Source organism: Lissotriton helveticus, chromosome 2_1 (assembly GCF_964261635.1).
Source record: "Lissotriton helveticus chromosome 2_1, aLisHel1.1, whole genome shotgun sequence".
Classification (NCBI taxonomy): Eukaryota; Metazoa; Chordata; class Amphibia; order Caudata; family Salamandridae; genus Lissotriton; species Lissotriton helveticus.
In genome coordinates, this window is record NC_136059.1 from 74,389,849 (window position 1) to 74,403,922 (window position 14,074).

The 14,074-nt window shown below is 45.0% G+C and overlaps 1 protein-coding gene across 1 annotated transcript in view; it reads left to right on the top strand.

Moving 5' to 3' along the window:
• Positions 1-14,074, top strand: part of RAB11FIP5 (RAB11 family interacting protein 5) — a 261,973-nt gene that overhangs the window by 190,514 nt on the left and 57,385 nt on the right. The window contains exon 4 of the mRNA XM_078674488.1: positions 584-3,376. Within this exon, the coding sequence (XP_078530614.1) occupies positions 584-3,376 (2,793 nt within the window). The remainder of the gene's footprint in view (positions 1-583; positions 3,377-14,074) is intronic.

The window sequence follows — 14,074 nt, forward strand, 5'->3', positions numbered from 1 at the left end:
GTGCCTTCAAACTCTGGAATCACTTAATTTTTCACTTGTATCACTTAAAACTGATCACAAAATGGAGGAATAATGAAGGAAAATTCTATCCAAACGAACAAAAATAAGTTGGGCAGTCCAGCATAAGTCTGAACTTTGAAACCAAGGGAAAGTTTGGGTTTTTGTAGAAAGTGAATGTCCCCTTTTAATATTGAGGACGTGCTTTTCTTTGTGTGATGTATATAGATGTTGCGCTCTATATATTATGCAGCGTTATAGGATATTTGCAGTACTGTGGTGCCACACTAACCCGGGGGACCATTTTGTCTTCCCTCCACAGCCTGGACGTGTCTCCTCAGGTAGAACCCAGCTCAGCTGCTCCTTCTCACTTTTCTCCTTGCTTCCCTGTGCAGTTTCCTTCTGTCGCTCTAGCGTCTCATGTTAGCATGCCTTGCACTAACCTTTCTACATCTGCTGAAGGTCTGCTTGGAAACTTGTCTCCTACCAACCCATTCCTTGACTCCTTACAGAGCAACCCCTTCTTTGAGGACCTTCTAGCTGACAAGGTACTAAATTCTCCTTCACCTACTCACTTTCTCTGTAGTTTCTCCTCTGTGCCAAATGCTACTGACGAAGCTGACGAAGAGGTTCATACCACTGGGAAATTCAAGCCCTCATTGAGCTCGACCAGGCAGCCGGAGCGAATCGAAGACTTGTCCGCTAATATTCAAACTGCTACAGAGCAACCTTCAGAATCCATGAGGTCGAAGCTCCCGGCAGAGAGGGAGCGCGAGTGGGAGGATCCATTTGATGCTTTCGCAACAAGTAGACTCCTGCCGGAATGCAAAGATGGAGGATTATCTCAACCTATAAAAACAAATGAGCACTCGGAAGTAAAGTTTTTGGGGTCACAGCATACTATTTCAAGGACAGTTGTTAAATCTGACCATGTGGAAAAGGCAGCATCCAGGCCGGAGATAGTGAGAGCTTTCACATTACAAACTGACAAAGTATGCACCACAGTCCAAGAGCCTTTGGTCTGTCCACCTGACCAGCAAGAAACTGAGGCAAGGTTGGCAGATGAACTACAAGAGCTGAATGTAACCGGAAAGTATGTGCACTCTTCATTAGCTGAAAGTTCACCTCATCCTTCAAGAGACAATGGGACTGCCCCAGTTCTGTCCGCGAGGATTAAAAGGTCAGTTAATCCGGAAACTCTAACTCCGATATTGCAGGCAGATAACTCTGATAAGTGTGATACGAGGGAGGCATGCTTGGAAGTGAAGACGGAAGGACAAGAGAACAAGGTACACTCCATGGAACTGTCCATTAGCCCGCTAGAGAATAATACAGTTGCACGGAAGAGACCTAACGAAGAACCGTGCAATCTGAGCGACTGCACAGTTCCAAATGTGAAGGTGCCGTGCAATCCAGATCCTTTACCAAATATTTCCAAATCTGCTCAAGAAGGTTTTACCACTACACCAGCAAATATATGTTTTGAAGGCAAATCTGAAAATAAGATTGCTGCTGTATCACCAAGAGTATTGACCGAAAAGAGTGATGTAAAACCTGACAACTCAAGTCATCCTGTTAAAAGAGTGGTGGCCTGCAAAGATCCTGGAAAAGATAGTCATCAGGTACTGAGAAGTGTAGGTGCCCTCACTAATGTCATTTTAGAAGTTGAGGATGCAAGCAATGCACATGAAGCGCATTTAGCTACAAAAGAAAACGTTTCATTTGTGTTTTCCAAGAATTCTAACATAGGAACTAACCTATTCCCTCAAGATACACAGCCCGACAAAGAGCAGAAATCTGAAAAGAGTTTCAAAGTTGGCACAAAAGGTGCAGGATTGCAAATAAGAGAAATGTTGGTTTACCCTCCCAAACCTCCAAGGTGTTTTACTTCATTGGCTTCTGAAGGAAATCAAAATACGACTGATTTAACTCAACTAGTGAGCAGAGAAGCAAAAGAAAGTGAGAGCCTGACTGTAAGAATAGCCGAGTGCCCCAAGGAAAAAATGTGGGATCAAAACAGTAAAACCACCAATCGGGCAGTGTCCCTTTTGCCTTTGTGTCCGACAGCTTCTGCTGCTGTAATTGAGAAGCAACCAAGACTCCTGGCCTCTAGTGATGTGAACTCTCAGTTGGTCACAGAGGACCTTTGGTCTAATTTGAACAAAAGAGCTAATGAGTCCACAGTGCAGGACACCTTTAATGGGGAAAACATGTTAGACACAAATGAGGTGTCGGAGGTTGAGCAGTTCACGACTTGCCTTTTGGAATCCTCTCTAGACGGATTAGACCTTTTGGGTGTCAAAGAGAAATCAAGCAAATTGGATGTTGTGAAGCCAGGCCTTGCTTCCGCCTCACTTGGTCAACACCCTTCAAAACAACTCAACACAATTAACAGTGGGACTCAACGGACTGTACAGGTTGATTTGTTAAGTTCACAGCCATTGGCCAAAGAAGGGAAGCAATCAGTTTCAGAAACATCAGAGACCAATGAGAAGAACCAAACTGGCAGTTCAGGTTTACCTTTCTGGACTTCCCTGGAGGAGCAACTTCCTATGAACGAACTCTCTTATCCCCGCCACGTCAGTCATATGAAACCATTAGCACAGAATGAACCGTGGCCAGTGCAAGTAGCTCAGGAAGAGAGGTGGCCTGAGCCTGCACTTAATGAGACTGTGTTAAAAACAATAAAGAAAAGTATTAAAACTCAAGTTCCACCATTTCATCATAGTGTTTCTTATCCGGGTCTGTCTACAGACTGTAGCACAGAGTCAGACCAGCAACAGAAAATACAAGAACCTGAATCCACGCACACACATGGGCATTCCTCAGAGTCTAGTTGGTCAGCAGACATGGTGGTGGACTTCAAGAATGTAGATTTTTGGAAATCTAAATCTGAATCTGATTTGGGGGTCTCAAGCGAAGCAATATGTGACCAAAGATCCACTGCAAATCCCTTTGTGTGTCTTGACAATCCACCTCTCCCAAGTCCAAAAAATCCTTTTGTGGAAACATCAATCCCTTCTGAAACCTTCTTCAGAGAAGACTTGAGCTTCAGCCGCCTCCACCAAATGGCTGCTCCCCCTGGCCTCCAAGCTAGTAACACTGATTGTCAGGAATTGAAGACCCCTTTCATGCATGCCAGCCAGCCCTTGGCCTTCTCTACTCCGTTCCTTGCGGCTGAAACTAACCTCAAGTCACTTGGTCTTCCTTCCCCCATCATCTGTCCTACAACTAGTGTGGTGCCCACGGCGACCACCCAGGCAGCGGCTCTCTCCTCCTGCTACACGCCGCCTTCCAGTGGTGCAAAACCTTCATCCCTTGCGGTTTTGCCCCAGGAGACACAGCCAGCTGAGAGACTGTATTTGGAGCAGAAAAGCAGGTGAGCATTCCAGTGGTAATGGGAATACTGTACAGTATGTAGTTCTGAAAAGTTTGGGTGGCACTTTCTTGGTATTCAGTTGAGTTTACAGATTACACACTTGATATGTCAACAGCACTGCTCACATGAAAAGGACAATTAATTAATGGTGTCTCCATTGTAAATGCTAATGCAGATTGCAATCAAATGAGTAAATCCATGCTGACCTTTTTGTGTTTTTCACCGTTCAGTTACCATTTCATGCCAGAGCTTGTCCCGCACTGAACGCATGGTTTCAGGAGTAGTGAGCGTTGGTGAAGGGTCAACTGTTCGGCCTAGTATGCATTTATATTTAAATTTGTGCTAAGTGACTCATGACCTAAACCACCCTGTGGGACAAGAATTACTGTTCCCTTACAATCTGTGTAGTTGACCTGGTCTTTTCTGAGCCTAGTCAGCCTGGAGCTGCTATTGGCCAGACTTGGTGCTGATCCAACCTCTGCTATCATGGGCCACTGCGCAAGTGCTTCACATAAAAACATTGTGTAAACCATTTACGAAGAGACTCCCCTCCACAATTACTCCATTCAGTTCTAGAGTAGCTTGGATGTTAGCCAGGCCTTCAGTCCAGGCCATCAAGTTCACACATTTTGTTCCAATCTTTAATACCCATCACTTCTGTATAGAATTGATTATTATATACCCCTATACTTTTTTTTTATAACCATAGATTGTCCACTGAACCAGGATTACCACCATTTCGACCCGATTTACATTATCCTGCTGTAATTCTCTGATTGATATTGAATGTGTTTTGCTAATTGCATGCCTATTCTGAATCCCTTCACATCCCCCCTTCCATTCCATAATGCACTGACCTCTGCTGTGTTAAGCAGCTGCAGGTTCAACCTACAGTTTGGTACTGAGATCTGTCTGGATGTGGTGGGATCTGTTATTCAACCTTACATGGCTTACTGCTCTACGGGAAAGGTGCAGGCCTGTGTCCTCGTTAAAGGCATAAGGAAGTAAAAACAGATGGGCGAAATAGTATAATCTCAAATCTAGAAAGGGTCCTGTGCTAATGCTGTCCTAATCCTGGTATAAGGCAGCCGATCACTGGAATTGACCTGGGGAGTGCCTTATCCCCGATTAAGACTGCATTAGCTCTGTACCCTTTCCAGACATTCTGGGATTATACTATTTCACCATCAATTTTAACTTTATTAAGCCTTGAAAAAGCCCCAGGCTTGTGCACTGTATGGGGCGAAACATGTGTTGGCTGGTTACTGTCTACAAAAACTCCCATTGACTCTCTCAGAGCACCAACAGCGCGACTCTCCGTCGAACTCCGTCCAAACCATTTTAAGATTAACTCCGAGTGTCTCCTGCTGACTCGAGCTTTAAAGAAATTTCTTTGTGATAAAAGGCAGATTTTAACACAGAGATATAAAATGCCATTTAAACTGCCGACTGACCTTGCGCCGCCCCCAGCGTGTTCCAAGTGTGACCATGTTGAAAGAACGAGGATCTGACTCTTTGAGCTTTGATTGAAGCTATTCTGGTCCTGATTAGAGTCCCCGTATTGGAAGGGGTTCGAAACGCATAGACCACAGTGTTTCAGGCCAATCATAGACAAAATTTGCACATGTTTTGAATTTAGAAGAATTTATGCTGTAGATGGCCTGATTTTTTATTTAGTATCAAGTATTGTTTCAGTAAAATTGTTGCAATATATTCAGGGTTGGTGTATGACAGTATGTGTAGTGAGGGGTATGGAATGATGGAATGAATGAGTGGGGATTGTTAATAGAATGAATGGGGTGTGGAGAATGTACAAAAATAAATGTTGTATGTAAGTAAAACAGTTCCATGTACGTTGCGATGGACTTGGGGAGGCTGAAGTCTTATTTTTCAAAAATTAAAAATTTTGAGATGTTTGTAATGTTTTGTGTTTTTGATGAATTGTTAATGTAAACTTGACAAAAGTGAGATTAAATTCAACGGAAAAAGTGGTTGGTGTGACATTTGTTTCTCTCAATGCACCGCAAGTAGGTATGTAAGATTGTGGCAGCACTGGCGTTCTTTTTGTTATTTGGTCCTAATCTGGTATAAGGCAGCCGGTCACTGGAATTGACATGGGGAGTGCATTATCCCCGATTAAGACTGCATTAGCTAAGTACCCTTTCCAGACATTCTGAGATTATACTATTTGACCATCAATTTTAACTTTATTAAGCCTTGAAAAAGCCCCAGGCTTGTGTACTGTATGGGGCGAAACATGTGTTGGCTGGTTACTGTCTACAAAAACTCCCTAATCACTGTAACAATGTTTGGAGATCGTCCAGGACCACGCAATAATAAATTACTTCACCGCATTATGATATTTGGACTTTTGTATTGACTAACTAAATTGGAATCTGATATTGGATTTACATTCCATTTATGAGTGACCTATGCTATAAGTCTCTGTTCTCCATTGTACTGTGAATTTTTAGAGGTATAATCCACCTATAGGTTAGACTATTAGAACACCGTTCTTGGCCCTGTCTAAGGTGGCGTACAGTCGCGGCCCGTGCAGGTAAGCGCACGGAGAGGGGTTGGGGGGGCTTATCTGGGGGGGTGCTGCTATAACAAACAATGTAATCGGGAAAATAAAAGAAATAAAGCCACTTACCTTGCGCTTGCCGTATTGCCGATGCGGCGAGTGCAAGGTAAGTGTTTTTTTTTATAGGTTTCTTTTATTTTTCCTATTCGGTCGTTTCACTGCCGCGCCCCACCACACTTACCTGTATGGGCCGCAACTGGTGGCATAGACTCCCTAAATCATGCTATTACTCTTTCTGGCACCCACAAGTGGATAAGACTGCACCTTCTGGTTTTCCATGGACCTGTTTTGCCAGCGAAAACCTGGCAGAATCTATGCAGGGAAAAGTGCTCATGGTGTGGGATCTCTGCACATAGATTTCTAGAGTTTTTCCTCAGAAAACTGACAGCCCACACCCAATAATAACCATACCCTGTGATATCAGTAATTCCAGGTGTGGTATTACTGTATCGGTTTTCCCAGGTATCTTTAAACTAGGCATCTGCAGAGTGTTAAGCCTGCTCTGGATACTGTATTAGTCCACATTAAGCCACAAAAAGTTAGTTAATAACCAACCCAATATCTTAGATTTCTTCAAATGGATTATAGAAGGTGTATATTGAAATAGATGAAGAGGCATAGCTTGTAGGGCCATAATTAGAAACTGTAAATTTAATCTAGAATTAACCAGTGGTATTAAAAGGTGCCTCTAATGTCCCAGGGTTCATCCTAATCTTTACTCTGCAAAGGCGGGTCAAACACAACCTCTTCATTGTGGTGCTGTAGGTGAGCAGTCACCAGCATCTCTGGAAGGTGATGTAGGGGCACTCAAGCTCGGAACCCTGCAATCTCCTAGCAGTGAAATTACTGATTGCCCAACCCAGTGTCACTTTAATCTAAGCACTTAACCCCTTCCGTGCGGGGCTGTTTCCCCCGCTGTGCTGGGGGGCGCGTACATCGCCCCGGTGCTCATGACGAGGTCAGCTCGTCATGAGCTTCGGTGCTCATGACGAGCTGAGCTCGTCATGGCCACACCCGTTCCCATGGAACGTTCAGCACAACCGGGTAATCAGCCCAGCGTGCGAGCGTTCCACGGAACGGGCGCGGTCATGACGAGCTCAGCTCGTCATGAGCACCGGAGCGCCGTAGCTCATGACGAGCTGACCTCGTGATGAGCACCCAAGGTGCTAAAGCATAATACTCCACAGAATAGGTGACGGGTACACTCAGCAGACTGACGCTTGGTGATACTGTGCCTTGGATCCTACCCCCACCGCACCCCTTCTTCAGGGTGTAGCCTCCACCACCTTGGTAATTGTAGGAAAGGTCTGCTGGTAGTCTTGACCTATTTTAAGGCTCTGGTGCAGATTACCGCTTAGTAACTGAGCATTATAAACTAAACTAAGTCCGTTGGTCAACACAGTCTCACCGTGCTGTGGTGAGTCCTTTTCTGAATGACTGGCTTCTGCTTCTGCAAGTAGATGGTCCATCTGTAGGTACAACCCTAGTCCCAGCCGAGGGCTGCAGACAACCATGACTTCTGATGTCCTCACAGGCTGAGGGTTGCTCTAGATGGCAAAGGTCCCCAGTGAATGGCAGGCCTGCTTCTTAGGTTTGGATTAGGTGTAACAGCTGGGCAACGGAGAGTCGTGACAGCAGAGAACAGCCGCTGCAAAGGCTTCAGCCGCAGTCTACCTCGCGTGCAATTCTTGTGCCTCTGTCGCAGTCAGTTGGTGGCTGTGCATCCCGCCTTGGCTAGAGTTCTTGGTTGTAGTAGCACAGTCCACCTGTTTTTTTTCTGTACAGCAGTGATAACCACCCCCCTCATGCTCACAACCACTTAGCACAGAGTAATTCCCCCCACACTCCTTAGGACATGCAGTTAGTTCTCCAGTCTTCCTTCCTCTGGCAGAACCACACATCACCAGGAGCCAGCTGCTTCTGGAGCTCTCAGGACAGGCTCCTCTTAAGGGATGGCCGGCTCCTTCCCTCTCTCAGCAGGCAGATTAGTTTCTAGGCTCTTCAGATCAGAAGAACAGCTTCATCCATCAAGGCAAGACTTAAGGTGGTGAAACCACTCCCCTCTGGGAAGCTTGCTGTCGGGCAGACACTGGGCCGTTCTCTGTGGGGTACTTTCTACCTTGTTCAAAGGAGTTGGAACTGGGGCAACAAGTGGGTCAGTGGCTCCCACTTTTATACAGTAAAAGCAGGTATAAGATGTGGACTCTGCACTTTCCAAGCCAGTTTGAGTTGTTTTTCATTTGAGTTGTACTTTCCAGTCTGCTCTCCAGACACAACCTGTGTAAAGTGCTGCTCCTCGCAGCAGAGCAGTCTCCAGCCTGGAGCACCCACAACAAAGCAACAAAGAAGCATGTGCTTTCTACACGCGGTGATCAGCAGCCACACTGAGCAGTGATCAGGCAAGGGATAAAAGGCTTCTTTAAGACCACAGTGGTCCCTTACAAAAAGGAGAGATAGGACCAATAAATATAGACTCAGTCGTTTCTATATTGATTTGACATGCCCAGCCGGACAGAGGTCGGATTTACTCATAAGTAATAAAGGAGTATTTACAAAACAATATACACGGTGGGGCACAAGCCTGTGCCCTACTTAACACATGTACAACATATACAAGAGGGAACAGAACATGAAACAAAGGGCTTTTAGGCAAAAGCTTACAGTTTGCTGTACTGGTAATTGCATAATGTCAAAAGTACAACAGAACATTACTTACACCTTTACACTTAAAGGACTGATAGGTTTTTACAAATGTATAAGGTGTATAAAGTTGTCAACGGCGTTTCGATCCGTTTAAAACGATATGCGGATCATCATCAGGACATAGGATTTATGCCTAACATTAGAGAGCCTCATCTGCCATGATGGAGCCGCGGGGGTCGTATGGCTCACAATGCGGATAGCTCCTGCGGGGATCTGGAGCTGGGTGTACCCGGTGCACGTGTTGGGAGGCCTGATTTGGGGTCCCAGGTGTTGTGTCAATAGAACAGAGCGTGCATGGGCATTGATTCACAAGGCGGTAATTGATCTCTCGTCAGATTTGCGTCGGCATGATAGCCGGGATGGAGAATGGTCTGGACTGCTCAATTGCGGGTTCAGTCTCAGGGATAAAAGGCTGGCATCATGTAGAGGGGTCCATTTGGCCTTCATAACCGAGACTGCAGCGCTAACCTTCACCCCCACAATCTACCAAATGGCAGTGCAACAGGAAGACTTATCAGCAGATTTTGTCAGCAAAGGCCTAACTGGACTTCCAAAGGAGCCTTGTCTCCTCTGTCCCCCTTCAGTATGCGGCTTTCCTCCCTCCAGCTACAGAAATGTAAGCAATACACTGCCACTGTCTGGGAAACAACCTGACCTCCATCTTGTAAATAGGAAGAGGCCAGAGGCTTTCAAAAGGGAACCCACAAACCTCTATTACTCTGGCTCCTCCATACACACAAATGTATGTAACCTACAGACCTGCATAACAGCACCTGAATGCCCTCACAGGTGATAAGCCGCGCGATACAAGCCCAGAATGATTGAGATTGATAGATACACTTGGTTTGTTAGCGCTGGTATCTGTCTTCGTGCTTTGAAGTGCAACATTACAATAGTGGGCCTCCACACCTGTGATCCTGATAAAGGTCTGGAAACAACTAGGGATTCGCAATACACAGTACACTGCCAAAGTTGCTACATGCTTAACCCATGACAAGGCTGGGATTCAGTCTGCTGTCAGTAAAATGAGGACGCTTAGTGCACCTCTCCAGGTCACAAGATGGGTCCTGGACCTCATGCATGTCTCGTTAAAGGCCTAGACCTGTCAGCCGGGTCTGGGGGCTCAGTGGACTAATGCTTCTACTGCAGGGGCCTGTGTTCGACCTCATGGTCACAGGTTCAAATCCCGGCGGGTCCACTCAGCCTTTCATCCATCTGAGGTCGATAAAATGAGTATCATTTATTTGGGTAACAACAAACGTGTTATTCAGCGCCAAGATACCCGTAGTAGTGAGCTTGCGCTTTACAAATACACATGTTATGTTAGCCCCCTCTAGATTGGTGTGGAGCCAGGGACGAGACCAAGAGCCAGGATACTCTGTCGGGAACTCCGGCAGGGGAACACAACTGAACACCATGCAGGGGCCATTACTGTCCCAACAGGAGGTAAATGCAAAATCTCCTACAGTTTAGGGAAAATGGATGGAAATTGAGGTGGCTGCAATTCAACCTGGTCCGAGTAGGACTGAACCAATATTATGCACTATTTGACAGGGTGCTCTCCATGCCCACCATGTGGAGCTACACAGCTGGGATCCTGCTCCCTTGCCCGGTATCTGTTGTGGCAGCAGCACGTAGACTACCCACACCCATCTGGATGAACGGCACAATCACAGGTGAGCTTTGCTCATCCACTGAGAAGCACAGCGCAAATGCTTCATGCACCAATCAGAAGTCCCAGAGCGATGCATCGCTTTTTTAGGTAAAGACCATGATTCGTTACTACCAAAACCAGGTGGGCATGAAGTGTATCTCGGGGACACACATCCTATGTATGCATAAGTCACAAATCTAGCTAAAACTGAAAGGAGTGATGTACCCGCATCGAGGGTTCAGAAAGAAAAGTGCAGGCAAAAGGGGGGGTAAGGCTGGAGCATAAAGTGAAGGTTGGAGGTTTATAATGTAGAGGCAGGGGTGCAGGAAGGAAGGCTCGTCTAGTGGGAGGGGCTTTCAGAGGTGCTGTTGGTAACACTTCCATGGTGGTCCGGCAACAGGATGGTTACAGTGCGACAAGATGGTGCTTGAAGACGTTTTTTACAAAGTGTAGAAGGAATGGACTTTGTCGACCTGGGCAGGGATGGCACTCTAGATCTCTTGAGAATAGCCGACGAACGCCTGTCATCTCGTCTGCTTCCTACTGCATTTCCTGATTTACATTATAATGATGCTGCACTTTCTGCATTCTCTGCCAGGTATAGTTGGTTCAATAGTTAACTGCCGTGTGGTACTGCAGCAGGCTTGGAACAGGATTGTGGGTGTCCGCTACAGCCAGTTCGCTGAAGGGTTGGAGTGCTTGTGACACACTCTGGCAAGTCTGGAGGGGACCATGTACAATATTCATCTTGTATCTATGGAAAACGCGGTCTCCAACATAGTAGGACTAGCCAAATATTGCCTTCTATCTCTGCTTGTGTCAGCCTAGAGTTGGGATTTCACTAGTTTTAAATCCTCTGTACAGTTGTTTTGGGAACTTCCCTCAGTGGTACTAAACTTCTACGGTGGAGTTGTGTAAGTAGACCCAATCATCAACTTGAGATCGAACTGATAATTATAAAAAAAAAAAATTGAAAATTTAGGTTAAGAATTTAGCAAGCGATCATTGTTTTTTCTGTCTTTAGTTAACTTAATTCATAGGAAGTATAAGGAAAGGTGGCTGGGTCATACTGGGCTCCAAAATGTCTGTAGTCTGCTAGAGTTCTGGCACAACTCCAACCTCTAGCCTGGAAAGCTTGTCGGACAATGGGGGCAGGTCTTGGTAGAGTCATCTGAGAATCACCGGAATTGCGTGGATCGCCGCTTGGGCGGGAATCCGACTGTTTGCACCACATGATTTGTTCTGGAAAAGTTTCTGCAATTCTGGGGCCAGAACTGGTCTTTTACTATTTTTTCCATCTTTGCTCACTGTTACCCCAAAACTGGTACCAGGATGCTTGTTTCCGGTCCAGGGAAGACATGGCTTGGCAGTTCGGTGTGGACTGTTCCCATGAGGCACAGGGTCAAGACTGATTTACCTCTGGCTGGGTCCAAACTGGGGTGGCGTAGGGGCAAAAGAACGATGGATTTAACCCAAATCTCTTTATTGGGGGAGAATGTTTGAATCATTCAGCATTCCGTCCATCATTTGTTGCAGTTACACATTTCGCCCCAAGTGGGAAAAGGTATGCCCAGACTTGGGTCCCTTGCTCACTATGCCACTGGATTCAAGCTAGCCTGGCTGATGAAGGGTGACATACCCTGAAACCAGTCCCAGGATGCTTGTTTCCGGTTAGGGAGGACCCGGCTTGGCAGTTTGGTCTGGACTGTTACCATGAGGCACAGGGTCAAGACTGATTTGCACATGGCTGGGTCCAAACTGGAGTGGCGCAGTGGGCAAAAGAACGATGGATTTAACCCAGATCTCTTGACTGGGGGAGAGTGTTTGAATCATTCAGCATTCCGTCCATCATTTGTTGCAGTTAGGCATCTATAATACGGCACGGACTCAGTCAAGTGTATCCTTATTTGCATGGGGTCACAATGAATTTATTAAAACAAGACAATTAAAAAATTATTTACTGCATTTCATATAAACAGGAAAACACATGGAGATCGAGTGTGTTGGGTAAAGCTTCAAAACATTTGTGATGAATGCTGGATTTTACTCCCTACCTGAAGAAATAGTTTAGAAAAAGTTGATTTGCTAGCATAAATTGTTAAACTAAAATCCAAACTAATTTGATTAGTGAATCAGTAAGCAAAAGGAACTCTAAACTGGGGAAAACATTTAAATTGAAAAATCCTCAATTATTCGGGGCATCTTATTCCAGAATCTCTGTATAGTTGAAGAGAAGTCTCGAATTGTTCGAACTGTTCTTTTTTTTTTTTTAGCATAATTGACCAACACTTCTATACTTCTTTATATTTGAGCTTGAAGGCTGTGGCTCAAATGTCATTTTAGGAAATTCAAACAAGGAAGTATGGGAGCCAGCAACATTTGTTATTGTTTATCTTTATATCCTTTGGCTCATCTGCTCTACTGAGATGAAGAGACGTAGGCCCTAATTACATCTCTTCAGGAATCTAAAACTTTTATGTCCAGTTTAAAAAAATATAGAACTTTCACCTATTTCCACATGTTTACAATAGAATTCTCCATGTTCCATCAAATATAACACTACCGGTTAAGAATCCCTATGTTTTTCATTTTAGCGAGCTACATTGAACTTAAATGTAGGAAATTAATGAACAATGAACTGTTGTGTACTGTAAGACATAAGCAAAAACATCGTAAACAGCTGATACATTCTACGCCAATGTCCTGTCACATTTATGATCTGAAACCCACTCATGTTATGGGGGAAGAGGAAGAACTCCTACTTCAACCTCCACTATAAGTAACCAACACAAAAAAGTAGGTGTAAACAGACTTACCCTATAGAGTCAACTGGCAAAAGTAGTTTGTTTGAAAAACTGCCCTCCACCACAAAGTTGTGGCATGCTTCAGGCGCAGACCAACGCCTGGGGTGGAGCCAAAGGGAGGGGAAGACAATACAAACCTAAAGAAAAGTAGGGACCAGTAAAGTGATTATAAGTTCAGCTTTATAGTGTCTAAAACTGGCTCGGGAATATCCACTTTCCAACTTTATTCCCGGATTTCCTGGTAAGTATTAAAATAGAATGAAGGATGGTGGTAAGTGGGCTCCTCTCTTCCTGTATGTCAACATGTTTCTGCCAGTTATCGTGTCTTTTGCGGCATTCGTCAGGACCAAAAGATCCCCTCTGTAACCCTCCTTTCCTACCTTATTTCAGTAGTTCGAGGTTAGACCCTGTTTGGTCTCTTGTTGTGTAATCACACTGCAGAAGTACCTGTAAGTGGAAATATAATAGTATAAACAAAATGTATGTTTAAATAATGTTATATACAAACACACAGGTGCCACTTCTTTGCTCATGTGCAAGCGTAAAATTAACCAATGGGGTCTAGTTTGCATGTTGCTCTGGTTCACCTGGGTTCAGGTCCATGCATTCACCTGTACATACTAGTTATCCGTCTCAGTTTCCATACTAAGCAATAATCTGTCATCATCACGAGGAGGAAACCGCACACAGTATCACCCGTCGTCTGGATACCTTCACACATAGCAAACTGAAATATCTTACCGAGTTTCATAGTTGTTGAAGCTCGAAATGGCGGCTCCCTGTAGTCAAACACTAGTTATAGTAGGAAATAATTCATATAATTCAAACATTTATATTCTGCTTGGCCATGTATTTCTCGTAAACCAAGGTCCCGGTATCAGCCTCATCTACTCCTTACCCATGAGCGATGTCAGGGGCGGCTCTAGACTCATGGCGGCCCTGGGCAGGGAGCG